Raw genomic sequence first — 21,681 nt, forward strand, 5'->3', positions numbered from 1 at the left:
TCTTGATACTTGTGGAAAATAATCAGCCTTTTGACCTTACATCACTGAAGTATTTGAGAATTAGTTTACATCTAATCTGCATTTCAGAATTTGTGGAACATTAAGATATTTACATAGTTCAATCAAAGAAGTTACCAGAGATATTTGTGACATGAAAAAAATGCATGAAAAAAATCAATAAAGGGTTTTTAGGGGTTTTTTAAATGCACTGCCTCCACTGTTCCCCTTAACTCTTAATTCTTGATAAACGTCACCTTTTACTGTACATTGAAAGGTCAGTTGTTAAAACATGAGACAAGGTGGGTGAGGTAGTATCTTTTATTGGACCAACTTCTTCTGTTGGTGAGAAAGATGTTTTCGAGATAACAGAGCTCTTCACGTTGTTAAAAAATGGGCACTTACTACTTCAAAGGGGCACCATCAATTTAAAAAAATCTCATTTTCATTTTATGACGCTGGCCCTAGTATTGTAAAAGTTAACATTTATTACTACAGCTGAAAAAGAAATGTCTAATTTTCAACTTTACGTTGTTCATAGGATCAAACTATGGATAGAGAGCACCAATGCCTATCTCTTGCTAGCATAAGAGCAGCACCGAGGCAATGTTCTGATGATGCACACGCATACTTATTTCCCAAGGCCCTGCAAAAGTGTTTACTAGAATAACCACAACAGCAAACCTGAAACCGAAGAGTCAGCATATGAGTATGTGCACTGAGAGGAAGGGGACTGAAGAGATATTGCTCTTGGTCTCATCCAAAAGTCCCTTCTGAACTTAAACAATGGGGAAGCAAACCCCTTAACATTGTCTGGATGTGGTTTGGGAGTTTTTTTGGTTGGTTTTAAGTTCACACCCCTACAAACCCCCTTGTTATTGAAGACCCTAGCAATCATGATTTATAAGTCTTCTGCAAACCCATTAGCAGTCTTTTGAGCCCCCCCATCTTCCCTCAACTCCCATGGACATGCCCCAAATATTAAGCGACGTAGGTATTTTGGTAGCAAAAAATGGAACAGTAGGCTGATGACCCCATTTATTGGTCAGGTCACCAAAATACCTGGAAATTGTTTTAGATCAGGGAACTAAAGGATGAAGAGTTAATCCAGTTATGTAATATCATGCACAATGTAGCTTGCCTTCGCTGCCTACTGTATCACCTTTGCAACAAGGTTCATGAAAAAGTTGACTCCATATGTATAGAGTGAAATTCTCAAGGGTTGATAAATCAAAACAGATTTTCACCAGACTATGCCAAGTTTCAAGAGTTTACTAACATAGGAAAAAACAATCACTGCCCATCACAGCTTTCACCATCCTCTCAATCCAACAAAACTTTGTTTTTAAAACGTATCTTCAGGAACATATAAAGCTTGGAAAGTTTAAGCTTGAAAGATGAAAATTATGACTAAACCATGTAACACCACATATATTGATGAGAAATAGTCATCATGTACATCTAGCTACAACACTCAATTCCTACAATACCCATAGATAATACCACAATATTTAACAGCTACATATATGTTTTTCTACTTTGACAACATTATTGTAACAATGACCTTCTATTCAGACTTGTGTACCTAATTAGTATAATTTTCCTTTGCACCTGCCTCTAGGGACCTTTTAAAATACTGAAAGTTAGAAATTTCAGTTCAAAGAAAGACATTCTTCAAGTATCCACCAAAAATCCATCAGCAGCTATTAAAGGGATTATTTAATACCCAAACTACATCAAGATTTAATACCCAAACTACATCAGTTTCCTCTCCCAAGCACTGGAAACATGACTAGTGACCACAGAACACTTAACTTTGCCCTGGCTCCTCTGAAGTCTTCCATCCCCAAGGGTTTAAAAAAAAAAAAAAAAGTTGTTTCCGTAAACTTAGGCTACCTAGACGTATACAAGTAATGAGTTAGTTCAGTTTCTACATATTCACCTCCACCACGTTATTACCTTGTTAAGAATATTAGTTGCTCATTTAGCAATCCAGGAAAGAACACAAGTGTATTCTGTGTTCCTACAGGATTGCCAATTGTGAAAGTTTCAAATGCAGATCCAGAGAGGATTACAGCCATTTAAATCCATCATTGCAAGAACAAACTCCCATCACAATTCTCCTAGAAAGAAATATGCTTGAAAAACAAAACTCAACTCCTTTAAGAGAGTTTGAATGGTTTAGTAATCATGACTTAAGTCATCAATTTTTGAGGCTTATAAAGATACATATTTATATTTAGTCATCTGGCAGTTGCTAAAAGTGTTCTTTTAACAGTTACTTGGGGGCAGTCTCCAATTTGATGCAGCTATTCTCAGATTGTTTTAACTGCCCTATGTATGCCTGAAGACCAACAATGGGGGGGGGGGAATTCATGCAGAAAGCTACTTGTGCACAGACATGAACACTAATTGCCCATGTTCTCTTTGGCTCACTGGCAAGGCAGACTGCAGAGGCCTGCATTGCATGTGAAAGCTCTTGTATCTGTATGGCAGCTCTTAGCAGAACATCTCAAGTGCCCTTAATTGTTTATGTTCTTAATGCAGAGCCTCTTGAATACATTCATTTTTAATAGCAGGCTTGAGTGTGAGGCCTATCAAAGAATGACAAAGCAACTCCATTCATTGGTTCTTGCTGTTGCAATGATGGTCTTTTGATTTATTTGCAAATGACAAGCTTGTCAGACCCCTGATTCAAGTGCTGCCCTCCTTTTTGAAGCATCATTAAAATTAACATGAAGGAATTCAGCTGCATTTTGCAAAGTGAAGCTGAGCCTGCAGTGTTGTCTTCATGTAATTTTTTTGCCTTGGTTCCTTCTAATTAATGACAAATGTTTTGACCTAACTGTTGCTAAGCATAAGTGTTTGTATTTTTAATATGTCATTTTGCTATAGTTGCATTCTTGACATAAATGACAAAAAACAAAGCAGCCATGCTTATTCCTAAATAAGATTCTGTCATACAGATCTTTTTAAGCACTTATGAAAGCAGTGTTTGTACCAACAATATTTATTTATTCCATAAAAGAATGATTAATACTAATAAAATTTTTCACAAATGTCTGATCCAGCAGATGACTTTGTATTCTAAAATACAACCTGCAAACAACTTTTTTGTTTTTAAAATGCAGAATATGGAAACCACGCTGAAACCAATCTTTTCTTTAGGAAGCTGATAGTTTTTGCTTTGGAAGTGAGAAAGGAAAAAGTGCAATGTAATCTTAAAAGACATCACCCCCATATTAGGCCTTAGCTACACAAGAAAAATACTTCAACAAGTTCTCACCATTACTACCACTAGCTCATCTTTGCTAGTAATGTTGGAAGAAGCCCTAGCACAGAGGGCACACCAGGCATTTTGACACAGTATTACACAAGTCTCCTCTGACTGGGGCAAGTCAACATATAATATAAGGCACGTGGCCTTTTTACACTAGGGCCCCCAATATAGGTAACACTGTAGGAACTAATCATATGTTAACAATAATAATTTTATTTATTAAGAGTATTCTACAAGTGTAGATAGGGTGTAAGCGTCCTTAGCGACAAGGATCCATAAAAACCACCTCTAGCCCTGTAAATGATATATCAGATCTCAACCAACTTTATCTTAAATCATATATTTGGAATATTTAATAAGGCATGTTAAATATTGTGGTTCAATACCATTATCTGTTTTCAAAAGGCACCTCAAAACTTAAGAGCCCAAATTGGAAAGAAAAAGAAAAAATTAGCAGCATATCATGTAGAAACAGTGTGGTTAGTGCACTTTGTTAAAAGAGAAGTCTGCCCCCACAGATCTGAAAATAGCACTTTGTAGGTCACAAAACTAGATCAAGATATGAAAGCATTCAGTCTGATTCTGGTGTACGTTAAGCTTGTGAGAGCAGGATTTTGCATGCCACATTTGTGGCCTTTTAACCTCCTTATAATTATTCAGTTTTGTATGCCACATTTCATATCCATTTTAGAATGCTAGATAATGTGGAGAACAGTTTAAGAGGGAGTAATAGGAATAAAAAACCAAGTCTCAGTTATCTAGTCTTCTTATAATTTAAAAAGTAAATTCTTTGCCAATGGTGCAAATATAAAATATAAAAACCTGATGTTCAAAAAACACATCTTTGCTTTAAAATGACCCTATAGTCTATGTTAAAACAAAAGCTCGCTACAACTACAGAGGTTCTGCACCTTTTCCAGTGACATCTAGGTTTCTAACAAGTTTGTGTACTGTACATGAAGTCTCTCCAGACAAAGTTCAGATGGCAGAAAAATAAAGTACATTCTAGTTGGGTTAAATAATAAAGTTATTCATAGAAAGTGTTGGAAGATAACCATTTGCAAGACTCCCCTTGACTTCAATGGGACCAGGACTTGACCCTTAGTGATAAACAGTGTGGCTTATCAAGATCATTTTCTTATGTATTCTTTGTAAATCATAAAATAGCAAAAATAATCTTTTACAGGAATTACTAGATTAAACCCACTTTAGAGTAAGTAGTCAATGAAATATTTAAACTGTTACACCAAAATTCCATATATTATAGGACAAAAGCAGCTTTAAAAAAAGTAAAAACTAAGAAGCATGTGAAATGCAGGCATACAAGTGATAAAATCTAAAAGAAGAAAACTGGTCCTATTGTAGGTGTAGGAAGTCTTTGCCAGTTAGACCAAAGCTAATTACCAAAATACACAGATTACATTTAAAAGTGGCCTTAAAAAATATTTAGTGACTAATCAAGTTATCCAACTTCATCCTGTTAATAAAAGGCATCCTAGTGTGTGAAAAGATTGGAACGAGTATCTTAAAAAAGAAAAAAGAAAAAACACACACACACACACACACACACACACACACAAGGACAAAAATTATGGACTGTCAATTCAAGTTTACAACAGCATTAGAAACTAAATTTAAGTACTCTGCCTTCATTTGCACTTCCCCACATGGAAGGCCAATCACAGCACTGAACTTCTGGATGAAGGAAACTACTTCCAGCCATTTATACTGTGTAACACTAACCCACCAGGGAATAAAGGTCAATGTTGCACTCTTGGTCATTACTGAATCATTTGAGATGATCTGTGGAGAGGATGAGATGAAAATCGAAGGATGTGAGAATGTTGCAAATGGCTTGACCTCAGACCAATTTTCATCTCCATCTGTCTAACAGACGTGGATAAAAGCTCTCTTTATGCGACTCACTTGACTGTTTTAAATCCATGTTGCAAGCCAGGAATCAGTTAAATGTTGCATTAAATAATAATAAAAAAACATCCTTTCACACATCACAATTCTGTTTACAAATTTTATTCTTCATCAGTCGAAGTTTAAAGGTACGTATTTTCTCATATTCCTGCAGCATTGCTGAAAAAAGCAACACAGAACAATAGTGAAGCTTTTATGCTTTTCAAAAAATCAAGAACCTCAAAAACAAAAATGTGTTCATAACTCATAAGTCTCCCCCCACCACAAAGAGGCGCTTCCAAACTTCTTAGTCTCCACTATGCCTGCTAAAAATTTGTTGTATAAAAGACACTAAAAAATGTTAGTTGCAAATAATTTTTTTTTTAAATATAAACAACCTGAAAACTTAAATATTAAAAAGCCTCAAATGATTTAAGTCTAACATTCTACGAACTCTGCTGTTCATAAGCGTTATTGAATCCAGGTTGAGTATTGAGATAAGCATATATTATTAATAACCATTTATTTACAACTAATACATGCCTTGTTTTGGCAATGGCTGCAAAAAGAAAAAAACATGAAGACAACATGCCATTTAAAAGTTGAGGCCCCCACAGTATATCAATGTCAAACAACAGCGTGTCAAGCTAAGATTCAATTCAGGTAAGTGCCACTGCCAAATTTTCTTGTTCCCAGACGTGCTTTAAGATTATTTTATTGCTTAAAATTTAATTTGTTCCAACTCGCGTCTCCATGACAACGTTGGCTAACCCTGCAAATCATTTGGGTAATTGGATATCTTATCTTTCTATTGCTCTCAAATCGAATGATTCTGCTAGAATTGTAACAGCCAATCAAATTTACAGGCCTCCTGAGTAATAGACTCAGAAAAGTAGCCACATTCATCTCCTCTTTACAGCCATATTAACCAGTATACGACAAACCGTAGAAGTCAGCTTTTAAACTATATTTTAAAATTATAAACACTGTCATTACTAATATTCTCACCAACAGGAGGGGTGAGGTTTTTTAACTCTATGAAAGGAAAACTATCTAATAAGCAGCAATGGGTACTCATTTAAAATAAAGGGAACAATTCCTGTATTTGGGGCAAAAGCCAACAGTTTAACATGACAGCTAGTAAATGCATCTCTCCCTCTGCCCAATGTTTGTATTTGTACTCACTTTAAATCACAAAGTAAGAGTAAACCCTAGGAGATGACTTCCTCACATTTGTTTTAATGTTTCCCCACTGAAAATGTAGGGTGCATGTAGTTTGTTTGGGAAATAAAAATATCAGGATCTCTATTAAAGTCTCAAAGCATACTATGTACGTTTCACAATGCGGAAATTTACATTTTTGATTCCAGACCCTAGGCTACATTTTTCTGAAGCCTCTCAGGTGTCAGTTTAAGCTATAGAAAGGCCACAATATTCCAACATAAGTATATATATATATGATACACAAGTCAACTGTTACATTTATCAGACATGGGTTTGGACTTCACTCAACTTTAAAGTACAGTCACTGGATACATTTCAATTTTCCAATTCCAATTTTCTCTGTAATAGCAGTGAGCTGCTCTGCAGCAGCTATTGACCAAGCATTGTAAACAACTGCCCATCCCACTTTCAGCTGTAAATGCTGTTGAACCCAGGCCAACTGGCAGGAATAAGGAACACTTTAGCATCTTGACAACAGCCTTTCACACATCTTTAGTATGTCAGGCCTCTTTTTAAATTCGTCTTAACAGAAGGACACTTATCACATCTCCCTGCTAATCCAAATTTTCATCATGTCCCACTTCATGAATTCTGACTTAACACTCAGGACTTATGCACATTCACAGAGGCCTGTAACTAGCTCCACTGTTTTGTTTCAACATCTAGCCTTGACTACCCAATGAAGTTGTCTTAGGCCTCATAACCGAATAAATGTAAAACTAAGCTTTACCTCTGGTCAACTGTTTACCACCCAGTTCTCTTCTTGAAGCCCCAATTCCACCTAGTTGTCACTGTCCCCTCCTAGGAACAAGAGCATCTCCAAAGCCATCCAACATGCATCCAACTTAAAGCATGAAGAACCTCAACCACATAAATAACAGGAGTACTTGTGGCACCTTAGAGACTAACAAATTTATTAGAGCATAAGCTTTCGTGGGCTACAACCCACTTCTTATGCATCCGAAGAAGTGGGTTGTAGCCCACGAAAGCTTATGCTCTAATAAATTTGTTAGTCTCTAAGGTGCCACAAGTACTCCTGTTATTTTTGCGGATACAGACTAACACGGCTGCTACTCTGAAACCAACCACATAAATGGTTCCCCCAGGACAAAGGGATACAGTATCTCCTTCAGCTAGACGCTGGTGCTGCAGGTAGAATCTCTACTTTCTATGCAGCATTTGATTCCCGTTGATGCTGGGTCTCTACATTAAGACTCTTCCTTTACAAGAACACAAAGGACCAAGAATTGGCATTTTACTCCCATCTGCCTTCTCCCCCTTGGACATCTCTTAACTACACCTCTACCCCTATATAACGCGACCCGATATAACACGAATTCGGATATAACGCGGTAAAGCAGCGCTCCAGGGGGGTGGAGTGGGGCTGCGCACTCTGGTGGATCAAATCAAGTTTGATATAACGCGGTTTCACCTATAACGCAGGTTTTTGGCTCCCGAGGACAGCGTTATATCGGGGGAGAGGTGTATTTTAAATCTTACCCATTTTTATACTGATTGTAGCCAGTTCTAAATATCCTGTCACCTTTAGTAACTCTTTCATGTCTACCCTATGCTTATCATAGGACGGGAAGGGGGGGGAAATTCATGCAGAAAGCTACTTGTGCACAGACATGAACACTAATTGCCCACCTTGAGAGGTCATCTAGTCCAGTCCCCTGCACTCATGGCAGGATTAAGTATTATCTAGACCATCCCTGACAGGTGTTTGTCTTGACAAGTAGACTTGGCCCTTTATACCAGTCTACATAGGTCATACCCACACACATGTACCAATGTGCAAGAATGCCCTCTGAAGCTCCTATCATATAGAACTTTCCTGTATCAGGAAGTAGCAATAAAAAAACCCCAGAAGTGTTGCACAGCTGGGGGGGGGGGCCCAGGGTTTTTCAAGTTAGATAGTGAACTCTTTAAGCCAAATACGCACTTGTATAGTACCTAGAACAATAGGTTTTGGATCTCGATTGAGGCCCTTTGGGTGCTACCAAAATTCAAATAAAAGATTAGAATGTTGGTGCAATTTGGACTTCAGTGGAATGACTCAGACACAAAGTCATCAGATTTGAGGATCAAGAGAAGGAGCTGCTTGGAGTTAGTGTAACATGGAAAAATTCACACTCATACCACAGAAACTGGCGTAGCCATCCCCTAGTACATCAAAGTATAAAAATTAATACGCAGGAAGTCTTTACTGAAAGGTATGTACACTAATTATGCAACTTTTATACATTTACACATCAGAATGACAATATATTACCAAGTGATGTTGCAAATTTAATGACCAATTAAATTTAAAGAAATAAAGATTTTAGGGCATTATTAATGGTTCAAAGAAAGAAGTGAAATGTTTACATTGGCCATGTTCCTTTAACAAGCGTTAAACTGAAAGAGATTTAGCATTGATTTTGAAGCTATTAAAATCCACTGGACATGTTTCTACACTGATACCAATAGGTCATGCATGTGAATGTTGTCTTAAGCTACTGCAGACATAAGACTCCACGAGCAAGAGCGGCAGTACTGCAAACAGTTTACTACACGGAGAATACCTGAAATCTTCGATATTCTATTTTACAGAGCTACCCAAGCTAACTAGTTGCCATCATTTCTTTTAATTAAGCTAAAAATAAAACTTTAACTGGATCTACTACAGGGCAGAGTACAACGATTGGGTTTATCGGAAGATAAGCACTTCTAAAACAATTTTAGAACTAGGCAGACTTAAGCAGATTGTGTAAAACCCAAAGCTTCAGCTATAGATGCCCTTTCCTTATCTTGACCTCACAATAGCTGTTTTTTCCCCCCATCTCATGTGCTTAATACCTGATCAAGATGCAGCTAAACAAACAGACCCATTCTGCTCCCCTTCTCCTAAACTGAAAGCTACCTTTTTGTTTTCACTCACTAATCCATAGAAGCTTTTCAAATGGCAAAAATAGAGGCAGCAGCATTTTGTTCGCTAAATCAATTTTCTCCTCAGCCATCAACTAGATGTTCCGGCACAGAGAAAGAACAGTCCTTCCCTTCTAATTCAAAAATCCATACTTGCATTGCCCTTGCAAACTGCTAAACAAGCAGTATCGGCAATTCACTTGTGTTCTGTAATATATTTACTGCAAATCCCAATGGCTTGCCTCCTAATGCAGTTTTCTATTGTGTCTGTTCTTGTCAATACACTGACTGGTCACCTTACTTGTAAGTTACTTTGACCGACTGTTTATCCAAGACATCAAAAAGCTGCAAGAGGAACAAAAACATCAGTTGGGAAGAAACTCAGTTTGCTGCCCAATATCTTTAGCAGCTTAATTACTACTTTGCCAAAGATGTTTTGTTTTGAAACACCTACCAGAAAAGTACAGGCCACATTCCAGGATATAACACACAGACATCTCTCTCATAACTAAATTGTAAAACAAAATTCTTATTAACACCAGTTTCCTTGCAAACTTAAGGAAACTGATGAAGGCTTGCTGCATTTTTTTGAAGTTTGCTCATGTGTTCTTTTTAAAAAAAAATAAGTTTCCCTTTTAGTAACAGATGGACTGCTGAATTCTTAAAATGTTGTCTAAATCAATTTTTCCCCTGAATTGTCAACTATAAAAATTAAAGTTACAGCACACTTATGATTGAAAACCAAATGGCTCATTTTTTAAAGGGACACCAACTTGAAAACAAAACAATTTTCAGTTTCTTCTGCTTCCAAATGCACTGCTGATAAGGGAGACAAGCACCCTGGAAAGCTTGCCACCATCACATTGTCAACTCCGTGCATAATTCCATTTCCCCCAGGCTGTGCCTGTGTTGTCTATTTAAACTGTAACCTCTCTGAGACAGGGACCATCTGTTTGTTCTGTGTTTGTACAACGCCAAGTGCCATGGGGTCCTGGTCCATGGTTCCTTGGTGCTAAAATAATTTAAAGAATAATAAAGTACCCATTTGTTTAACTTGTGTTTAAATTAGGTCCAACTGCTGAGACTAGTTAAAAGGACTGCAGTAATGGTGTCTGACAAAGTGGCAAGCTACCTACTTAGAAATGGATGAAGACTACCAGCTCATTTAGCATAGTCCACTGAATAACTGACAGATAGCAGTAACTACATCATTGACCTGGGCAAGCCAATGACCAAGAGGTGAAATGTTCTGTCTCATTACCAATCCTCTCAGCTTTCTCGTACCCAGAGCTCAGATTGGGTATGAAGTGAGATGACTACGCTCATTTAGAAATGCTGATGGTTCTTTTATATATTAAATCACATTTGTAAAGTAAATATGACATTTTGAGAGGGGAAGAAAGTCATTATGATCCCATCTTTATGTTTCCTTTAAGACACAAACACATTCTATGTATCTTAAGTTTCCAAAAGTTAACAAAGCCACTTAATGTTGTCATTACACAGCATCAAAATCTTTAGGAAAAAAAAATCATAAAATTGACTCCAATAACTAAAATGCAATTAAGAAAAAAGGCCAAAAAAAAATTAATTTATCTTTAAATCCCTTTCAACAATACCACCATCCTATTAAAGAGCTGCAGAGAGCAAAGAAAGCCTCTTAATTCCCCTCTATTTAACCGCTCCTGGAGATCGTGATAGTAAAAGACTTGGCTCTTAAATATTGTTTAAAGTGATTTCACATGACAGAGTGAACTAAGAGGACATTTAACTCTTGTACTACTATAAGCAGTTAAGGGTTATTATTATTTTGCAAGAAGAAAGGCAATAAGCCAAAAATAGTGGAAAGACACGTTTGCCTGAAGGCAGGTCAAAGATCATAACTATCCACCCAAAGACTCAGAGACCCACCTGTCAATTTTAGGACAGCAGAAACTCACCACACGCTGTAGTAGTTTATATAACTTTGTCAGTGGGTTCAACAGTGATGGCTCTCTCTTTGGCTGCCTGCCACCGAACAAAAGCTAATCTTACACCTAAACAATTTGGACATTAAACACACAGGAAGCTTTATCTCCTGACTTATTCCAGAAGACGACAGACATGGCTGATGAAAATAAAGAGACATTGCTCTAATACCCGATGACAGCAGCCCTTCGAGTATAATATGGCTATTAACACCCGACAGACAGTATGCCTCGGCGCCAGCAGCTGCAGTGTGTCCATTGCTGGCCATGGATGTCACAGTAGGAAAGGATTGAGAATGAAAGTTAACATTTAAAAACCTATAAAATGCTCCCCAGTCATTAGAATGTAATGTCCTAATGCGTATAAGATCTACATGCAAGTCAAGTCAATATATCCTGAACATCATCTCACCTCTGCTACACACATCCAAACACTAGTTGAGAACAATTCTATAGGTTTTTTTTGTTTTGGTTTATTAAGTTTTGTTTTGTGTTTCTTCATTTCTATTTATTTTAATGTGGATACCTGTAAAACAGCATAAAAACCTATATTAAACAATATAAGGAGTCTGATTTAAGTCTACCAAAGCTAGTTCATGCCAAAAACAAGAAAGGAAGCTACAAACTGACCAGTGAGGATAAATATATTTAACAGACACTTTGCTCACTAAGCACTGTCCATGTTCCTGGGTTAAAATAAGGCAGAAGCCCTGGGAGAGGCATATGTAATTAAAAACTACTGTAATACATACGCACAAGGGGCAGAGTTAAGGCTGCGGAGGCAACCTTAACTTTGCCATTTCCTGACCTCAGTGCATCACTTTCTAAAAGAATGCTTAGGTTAATGCAGTACATTTTAGAATGGCATATTTACTTTTTTAAAGGGCTGTTTATAACATTCAAGCCTTTGTGAATTTATTCCACCCAATTTGTTATAAACTCCTGAATTAAAGGATAATGGAACTGTTGACACAACATTAACACATAATATCTGTGCAACAAACCAGCTTTGACATGAGAAGGCAAGCTATAATTACATCACTTTTTATTTGGGTGACACTTTTATTTTAACACTGCTGCAGCACTTCACTGTGTGAAGAGTCACTGAAGTAGCATAAAAAAAAAATTCATCAGACCAACAACTCTGAGGGGCTTCACACAGAGCAAGGGTAACATCTACACAGGAGACAGGCCTTCAGAACATTAACGCTTGTTCAGTGGAAAGTTTCCCCATCACTGCATTTTTCTGTAACAAAGATGTTGTCAGAAATGACAATTTCTTGTGTCCCCTGATGATGCCTTGCTAGCATTTGGTTATAAGCCATAAAGCAGGAATAATTTCAGCCTGTCAGGAGTCTAGCTAATGCCCAGTTTCCCCCTAGAGAGAATTCCTGTCAAACGTAATGAGAGCTCCAAAGGCCCTCTCTACAACATAATGAGCACTTAGGCCATGCTGGTGATCAGCCAGCAAAAAGCATCAATTTGAGGCTGGCTACACCCTAGGGACTAGACGTCACCAGTTTTAATAAGAATTATGATTATTATCTACCAAATGCCTTCATAGGATTTGAAATTTAGAAGGATGTTTTTCAATTTAAGACAATTTATACTGAACTGTAACAGTGCTATTTTGCACCTCTGTAGTTTAGATCTGAATTTGAGGTTTTAAAGACTCTGCACTCAAGTGGAAGATGTTATATGGAAGACATGAAAACCCACTAACACTAAAGCAGCTTATTTTCTTGTCAACTTTCATTATTTGGATCGCCATGCACTTCCCAGAAGTTTGTTCTTTCATCCCTTAGATTATGATTAAACAAAACACAGACATTAAAAATCACAATATATTAGGCACACACAAACATACTGCCTTTCCCAGCTAGACTGTCGCAGGTTAGAATACATTCTTTCATTTATTTTAAAAGTTTCTACACTATATCACCACAGCAAATAAACATTACACACCATTTATATATAATCATTGAAGCCTGGCAATACACAGAAGCTATGGTCAATGTGGAAATATGAGCTCTGAGGTTCCTTGATTTTGTGGACTTAACTTTAGAGTAACATCAAAGGTTAACATTTTTAGTGCATTTATACACTAAATGCATTTTCTCATCAACTGTTCCATTATTTTAAACCCATCTACAGGTCAGTTACAAGAACTTTTGATCCTATTATAAGTTTATGCAGAAGAGGTTTGCATTTAGATATTAATTTTATCATAACTTATCACCAAGTCACAATACACCATTAAGTTATTTGAAGAAAAGAGTTTTTACCACTGAGCCCAAAACAGCTGCCTGAAGTAAAAGCTGACAATGTTCCAAATTTAAGTTGCAAAAGAAAAAAAAAAAAATTCAGCTCTATATCTAATCTGAGCGTCACAAATGGTAGCCCAAATCTTCTCCCTACAAAATTCATTGTTACCTCAAAACAAAGTTGTCATATTTCTGTATTAGTCAATACTTCGCATTTAAACAAATGCATCTCCAACGGAGCATGTAAAGCTACACATCTAACTCCACATTACCAAATTTGATATTTTTCAGGGCACAATAAATGTTAAGAAAAAAATATCAAAGAGTTCAGAGTTACAAAAACAGAATTCAGCTCTGAAATATACTTGCTTAATGAAAGTCTTTGAATGTACTGAAGATCTGAAACCTGAACTAATCAATTTCTTTGCTGTGCCCTAGCCGGTCAGCCGTGCTCTTTAATTTAATGAAACAAGAGTTTTAGATGAAATAGCACATATACATCAAGAAAGAATTGTATTGTTGCACTTTGAAATGTGTCCAACTGTGCAACTTCATCTAATGATAATTTTTTTAAGAGGCCATCGATTTCTGAAAGACTTATTGTACCAGCATCTTGATGAAAAAGTGAATGTCAGCATATCTACAGAATACTTACACCCTGCCATTAATGCTTTCTTTGGCAGACAATGAGTACTCAATTGAGGGTCCTCTGGGCTGAGCAATCATTTAGCTTTTCTTCTCTTATGAGGTCCTTAGTGCCTTGTTCCAGTTCAATACCTCTTTTTATTCACCATTATAGTGGCCATAAGTGTGAATTTTATGGGAACTTGCAAACTCAGTCATAAGAATTTTCCAAGTCACTAATCTTTTCATACTTTGAAATTGCTAAGTTTTCAGCAACTATCAACATATTCTGCAGACGCATAAGAGACTGATTAGACAGATCTAGGGCTGTACCAACTAGGAATTTCCTCAAAGAAATCTATTTCCTTATAAACCATTTAACTCAAGTGTCTTTGTTTACAGAGGCAAGCCATTTCCTATATATTTATGGACATCTTTCAGAACCAGCACCAACACCACCATTCTGTTCTGCAGACCTTATTTGTCCCATCATTTTATATTAGGTAGGTGAACAATGTTTACTAGTCACAACTATGAATCAATCCACTCTTTCTGACATACTGCACTAATTCAAATATAAATCCAAAAGCTGTGTTTTAGTACCCTAAACACATTGTAAGTTGGACTATAAATTTAGTAGGTTTCAGAGTAGCAGCCGTGTTAGTCTGTATCCGCAAAAATAACAGGAGTACTTGTGGCACCTTAGAGACTAACAAATTTATTAGAGCATAAGCTTTCGTGGGCTACAACCCACTTCTTCGGATGCATATAGAGTGAAACATATATTGAGGAGATATATATACACACATACCGAGAGCATGAACAGGTGGGAGTTGTCTTACCAAGTCTGAGAGGCCAATTAAGTAAGAGAAAAAAAACTTTTGAAGTGATAATCAAGATAGCCCAGTACAGACAGTTTGATAAGAAGCAAGTGTGAGAATGCTTACAAGGGGAGATAGATTCAATGTTTGTAATGGCTCAGCCATTCCCAATCCCTATTTAGCCCTGTTAGTCTCTAAGGTGCCACAAGTACTCCTGTTATTTTTATAAATTTAGTAGTTATGAACTTAGATGAACATCTTACCTGTTTATGCATTTCAATGTTTAATCCATAGGACATTTCATAATACTGCAAATAAAGGAAAGCACAATTTAAAACCAGCATACGATAGTAAAGTATTAGAAAATATTTTCTGTAATAAACAAAAGGAAAAAAAAAATATTTTATACTTACCATCACATAGTGCCTCTGCATTTCTGTCTTTTCACTTGCCAGTTTCTCACATTCCAATTTAAGGCTACAAAAATAAAACAGACACTTTAAAGTAAATGTTATGACACTTGTTTTGACATCTACCTTCCCTATTTGCACTTTGATAGCTTATTAGTCTTTTCCCTTCAATATAAATAACAAACTTTAGCCTGGTATCATAACAGAAAAACTGAATATGAATATAAAGAGTACATAGAATCCATCAAATCAGATCAGACTCATTTTAAATACATCCCAAATAAGGCTATAATATCAAAACACTATGCTTAGAGTGATTACCAAAAATTGTCACAACCCCCAGACTATGGTACTGCCTGAATTCACTACAGTTTAAATGTGAAGTAAAAAAATCTGTCTAGGTGACTAGGAATTAGTGTACTAGAGTTCAACAAGGTAACCACAGTAGAAGACTCACCTGCGTTTCAGTTCTAAACCTTTACTCCAAAAAGTCTCCTGATTTTGTACTTAGCTATCTTGCCAAAGTCTTGAAGAGGTATAGCCTTTGAGCATTATTTAAAATTTGATATGCCTTTTCTTTTTATATACTTATGAGAACAAAAATAAAGTGAAGGAACTGTAGTGTCAATAAACCTATACCCTTACTATTCCAATATCTCCAATTAAAACAAAATATTAAATACCATTTCTTTGTCATGTGGACTGGTAACTGACTTTTTTTTATTAAAGAAAATAGTACGCAATCAAAGTGGTTGGTGTGCATGCTCACCTTTTTTATATGTAACCATATACAGTTTAAGTTTTGCAATTTTTAAATATAAGAGCTATCAAAAATAGGCCCCAGAGGCCTTGATAAACTTCTGTATAGATAAACGCTATATACAACATCATGAAGGCCTAATCCAAACTTCAAAAAGAAGAAAATTTGTACATAGAGCCTTCTATTCATCTCTGCTCAGTCATAGGATACAGCTACACACCAAGGGACACGTTTCCTGTTAATGCCAAAAGTACTGTCTATGCAATGAGGGGAAAATACACCCTTGATATCTGCAGAGACCTCAGCAATAAGCACAAGGACTAGCAACATAGTTGCCAGCTTCGAGGATGGCATAGCAACCATAACTCAAATCTACCAAAGCAATGAAATTCACTCATCTCTGGTAGCACACTAAAATCCTTGTATGCTTTTTTAAAATCCTTATTTGCTCTTTAAATACTGCTTATTTTCATTTTTATATTTTTGCATTAACATTGTAAACAAAAAAGTGCAAACATACACTACATGAGAACTAACCATAACATTTTCTGCTATGGAGTTAGGGTGGATAGTCTCTCAGAATACTTTGCACTTATGGAGGTTTTTCACTTAAGGATCCTACCAAAGAGTTAAATTTCACACTCCCACCCTGAATATTTTACAGATGGTCACAAACAGAATATTAAGTGACCAAGCTGGGCTTAGAATCTACTGGTCCCAAACTCAGTCACTCTCATTTTCACCACTAGACTCCACTGCTTCCTACTGAACTTCTAGCTCTTATTAAAAGCTTATTTCAACAGTGCCTCGGTACTGGAATGCGGGAACATGAGGACAAAGGCACCCATTGACCTGCTGTTCTGAACACAGCCAGTTACAAAATTCCCAAGAGCAAATATTGACACTTATTGTGAAGCTCTAAAAACACACAGAAAAAAGTTCATCTGAACAGCAGCAAAACAGGCTGTGAAAACAATGGCAAGGAAAGAAAAGGAGTGAATGACAGGGTTTAACTGTGACTCCCCACGCCACCATCTGGACGTTGATATAAAACACAGCTTCTCCCACCAGCGAAAGTGGAGACAAGAAAAAAGAAACACACCCCACTGAACAACACGTTGTGCACCAGCCTGAATCCTCAAAAGCAGTATGTGCCTGAGGCCTATGGTACAGGAAGAATTGGTTATGAACAGAGCATGCTGCACCCACCTGTGATACTGAGCTTGGAGGAACTGAAACTCCTCTTTGATCCGATCCAGAGACTCTGGAATAGTGAATTTAAAAGGCTGACCTGCAGCCTGGTGCGGTGTCTAGAAAGGCCAGCAGAGGAAAGAGCAGGCACAAGAAAAGAAAAATGTTTAAATAAAAAACAGTGAGCAAGGCCATAGGACAGGCATGAAAGATAAGCTACTTATTCCACTGTCTGCACAGCTAACTTCTTAGGGACCATACCCCAGCAACATGCCACCCTACACTCCAACTGGGGCACCTCCAACAGCAATGGGTCCCACGCTCATGAACATCACACCCCAGGAAAGAGAGGGAGCTTAATTCCAGCACAGGGTACAATTGGAGAACGCTAGGGAAAGGGGGAAAAGACTTGGGGACCCAACTCACCCCCCCCTTGTCACTATTACCCACCACCCCTCTCCAAAACAAACAAACAAATAAATAAATAAGGGTGGCTTTTACTCCACCCTGGGATATAACTGCACAGGGATGGGTAGCAGGATCTCTTCCCCCCCCCCCCCCCCCCCTTTACACTTGTCACCACCATACCAGGAAAGCTAGTCGGTGCTAACTCCTCCCTGCGGTAAAATCACATGCGGGGGAGGGGGGGGAGAGAGAAGGGGCACACATCCTGTCTCTGCTCCAGCCAGAGTTTATTTGGCTGCAACTAAAGAAGGGGGAAGGAGCCAACCTGGCGGCGAGGCGAAGGAGAGTCCCAGCCCCGCCATTGTCATTTATATGCAAATAAGTTACACATTAAAACAAAGGGGCGAGAAGGAGCCCCTCCCCCAGTGCCCTCCAGTACACAGGCAGGGTCTGTGTTCCGGGAAAGGGACACGCGGGGAGCCCCCCCGCCCGGGAGGGGGCAGGGAAACCAAGAAGTTGCCTCGTGCCCTGTTGCGGGTCTGTCGCTCTTGGGGCAGGAAGCCCTGGGGCCCGCAGGACAGCGAGGGCTGAAGAGTAAAGCCCTTCAGGCAGCGAGAGAGGCTAGCTGGGCAGGCAGGGGCCACTCACTCACCCAGGGCAAAGGGCAGCGGGGATCCCCTCTGTCCTGCAGGGAGGGGGTGCCGAGAGGGTAGCCCGGCCCGGGGGTTACTTACGGGATGCCGGCTTTGGGGGAACATGGCTCTGGCCGCCGCTTTGCTCCTTTGCAGCTCAATTCTCGACTGAGTCCCCAACTTTAGATCCCAAGCCCCGAGCAGCCCTCGCGGGCAGACGCCGCCGCTCAGCGGCCCGGCCGCGGCATCCTCCTCCCGCCGCCTTCTCCTTTGTTGTTGTTGGACTGGGGGCTCGGCCAGCAACGCGCCCCCTCCGCTTTCTGAAAAGTCACCGGCAGGTGTCGGCTCCTTGGGCGCGTCGGCCCCAGCCGGTCCCCAGGCCACGCGGCTCCGCGGGGCGGGGGCGGTGCAAGGCGAGGGGTGGCTGCTCCCCTCGCTGCCCGACCTCCTCCTCCTCTGGCCGCGGCTTCTATCTGCAGAGTAAATAATCCCCTTTCGCAGGCTCGTAACTTGTGCAATTGTAAGACCGGAAACTCCGAGCGCAGGCGACTCCTCTCCCCACAGCTCCTGCCCGCAGGGGAAATCCAGGCCGGGGCGCGGGCGGGCTGGCACCGACGGGACACTCAGCAGATGGGGGCGCAAGAGAAAGTCCCCGGCGAGCGCCGCGCTGCTCCCGGGCGTTGGCGAAGGGGCCGGTCGCAGAGTAGCGGGGGCCGACTCCAGCGGCACATGCACCGCGGGGAAGGGGAACCACGAACCGCGGAGACTCCTCGGCCCGATGCAAAGAGAGGCACCAACACCCACCCCCCGGTCCCAGGCCACACACCCCCCGGCGGGACTAATCAAAGGGAAGCTTCTCCGAGCACCAGCGCCACTATAACCTCCTCCGGCCGGGCGCGCACCGGGGAGCAGCGACTCTTATCGGCGCCCCGCAAGCGCCGCGCGCAGCAGCATCCTGGGCTCTCCCGGGCCGGCGCCTCGCCTCGCCCCGCTCACGGCCGGGACAAAGTTCTCTCCAGCGCCCCAGGGTGACACATCCAGACAACAGCGACCGGGGGGAAAAAACAGCCTCCCAATTACAGCTGCCCCTCCATGGATAATATAGCGCGCAGTATGCAAACTTCGCGGGGTATGGGCCGGGGAGCGCAGCGCCGCGGCAGTAGCAGGCTCTCAATAAACGGGACACAATGTATCCGCCCGCGCTGGTTACATTAACACGCGGTTTCACACTCCTCTAGCTAACCAGCCACCCAGCCCCGCCCACTCGAGGGGAGGAGGGGATCCCTGGCCAATCGCCTGCTCATGCGCCAACGTGGGGTGCTGATGTACTCCTCTCGACTGCCCAATGGGACAAGCCTCTGGTCCCTCCAGCTCTCCTGGCGGAGCGGCAGGACCCTTCCGAGCGGACCAATAGGAGGCCGTGGAACGCTCAGAGAGGCAGGGAGAACGGGAAGGTCGGTGGGAAGGAGAGGGGAGAGGCTGAACTGTCAATCAAAGTAACGTGGGCGGGGGGGCAGAGAAAAAGGAGGAGGAGGGAAAGGGAATGAAGGGAGGCGTGTATTGCTGGGATCTGGTTTATTCCTCCATTTTGCCCTCCCCCCTTTCTCTAGTCTCAATCTGTGAAAGTAACACGGCGAGATAAATACTGCAGCCTACCATAGAGCAGGACAAGCTGCAGTTAGAGCCAGACATACAGTGCCCTGGTTAAACACACTGGCTGGGGGGTGGAGTGTTATGCTCCAGGCTTTGAGCTTGGTGTGCACATATCTATCTGTATTAAATTTTTCTTAGAATAATTCACCTCTGGGACCAGACCCAGCATGGAAAACTGTAGCCCAAAAGAGAATTTTTCAGAAAATTATGAACATGACAAAATGGGGTTTGTAGGGAAAGACGATTTACCCACAACATCTACTAGTGGCCCACTATTTTAATGGAGTATGTATGTACAGACTCAAATTTTATTTAAAGAATATAAATTACACACATACTCTTTATGTTGTTATAATACAGCTATATAGCCCATCCAAATCACATCAAATAAAAATCAGGTCCCATTCTGCTCTGTTTTTCTCAGTTTTTATCCAAAAGAACTCAGCGCTGTTCATTGCTGTAAACTGAAAGCACATTTTGGCCTATGATTTTTTTATCCCAGTTTACTTTCTAATTCCAACGGACAAATATGGCACACATACATATTTAATTTATAGGTTACGTACACATAGGTGCACAAACTGTGGCACCTGCTTATAGTGTACTCCAATAGAGGGGAAGTAGGATGAAAGTCACAACTTGATCTAATGCATTGCAATGCACAAACTGCAATTTTAGTTACAGTGACCCTCAGACAGAACTGAAGTTGTCCATTGAGTAAAACTGACTTTTTCTAAGAGAGTTCCACTGGAGTTAAGCAGTTAGAAACTTCCAATATTATAAACAGTTTATAGGTCTATTTGAAGTAGACTAGGGTCAAATAAATTCCACATGCTCCATGTGTGACTACTGCCCCACCAAATACTGACACAGCCCAGAATGGGATGTAAACATCTTCAGAACACATCCTCTAGTAACAACCATCTGATTCATAACTGAATTTAATAATCAAGCATTAGGTACTAGTAGCTTTAAAATAATGCTTTAATAAATCTTTTAAATTTAATGCTTTAAAATAATGTTTTAATAAATGTTCCTGTACTTATTCAGGTAATATATTTTACCTAAAGGAGAAGTCCTAAAATATCAAAAGGAGTCATTGGAACATAAAGGGAGCAATTTTATAGTAAATATTTTCTTACCCTACAATTAAACTTCCCTTTAAACATGTATGTGATTTATTTATAATTGTATTAAATTTCAGTATGTAATTTAAATTAGAACTGACTATGGCTAAAATTCAATAGGAGTGAAATTGTTACATCTCTAAACAAGAGCAATTTATGACTGTATTCAATTCTCAGTGTTATTTTAACTGCGTTATTACCAGTTTTACCTACAATAAAAAATGACAAAAGGCGGAGGTGGGGAGGACAAAAAACAAAGCAAACTCTCATTACATGTGTGTATTTTGCAAAACACCAGATGAATTTTGCACTCCTTAGGGTTTTGAAATTGAGTGCAATCTCATAAGTAAGAAGGTACATTTTCTTCTTTCACCATTTCCTAGGAGCAGTCAACAAAGGTTTGCTTTTCAGTAGAAGGCAGTGATCGTGGCACCAGACTGTAAATTTGTCTAGTGGTCCATGCACAGGACTGGGAGTCAGAATTTCTGAGAGTTCTATGCCCAACTCT

The 21,681-nt window shown here is 39.7% G+C and overlaps 1 protein-coding gene across 6 annotated transcripts in view; it reads right to left on the minus strand.

Annotated features, from left to right (window-relative positions):
• The window catches only part of LOC135880300 (transducin-like enhancer protein 1), a 114,406-nt gene extending 95,862 nt beyond the window's left edge, over positions 1-18,544 (minus strand). For all 6 annotated transcript variants that reach the window (XM_065406555.1, XM_065406552.1, XM_065406554.1 and 3 more), the window contains exons 1-4: positions 18,496-18,544; positions 17,375-17,475; positions 15,409-15,472; positions 15,259-15,303 (exon numbers count right to left, since the gene is read on the minus strand). In XM_065406555.1, the coding sequence (XP_065262627.1) occupies positions 15,259-15,303; positions 15,409-15,472; positions 17,375-17,475; positions 18,496-18,519 (234 nt within the window). In that variant the 5' untranslated portion in view covers positions 18,520-18,544. The remainder of the gene's footprint in view (positions 1-15,258; positions 15,304-15,408; positions 15,473-17,374; positions 17,476-18,495) is intronic.
• Between the last annotated feature and the right edge of the window lie 3,137 nt (positions 18,545-21,681).

The sequence above is a fragment of the Emys orbicularis genome, chromosome 6 (assembly GCF_028017835.1).
Source record: "Emys orbicularis isolate rEmyOrb1 chromosome 6, rEmyOrb1.hap1, whole genome shotgun sequence".
Classification (NCBI taxonomy): domain Eukaryota; kingdom Metazoa; phylum Chordata; order Testudines; family Emydidae; genus Emys; species Emys orbicularis.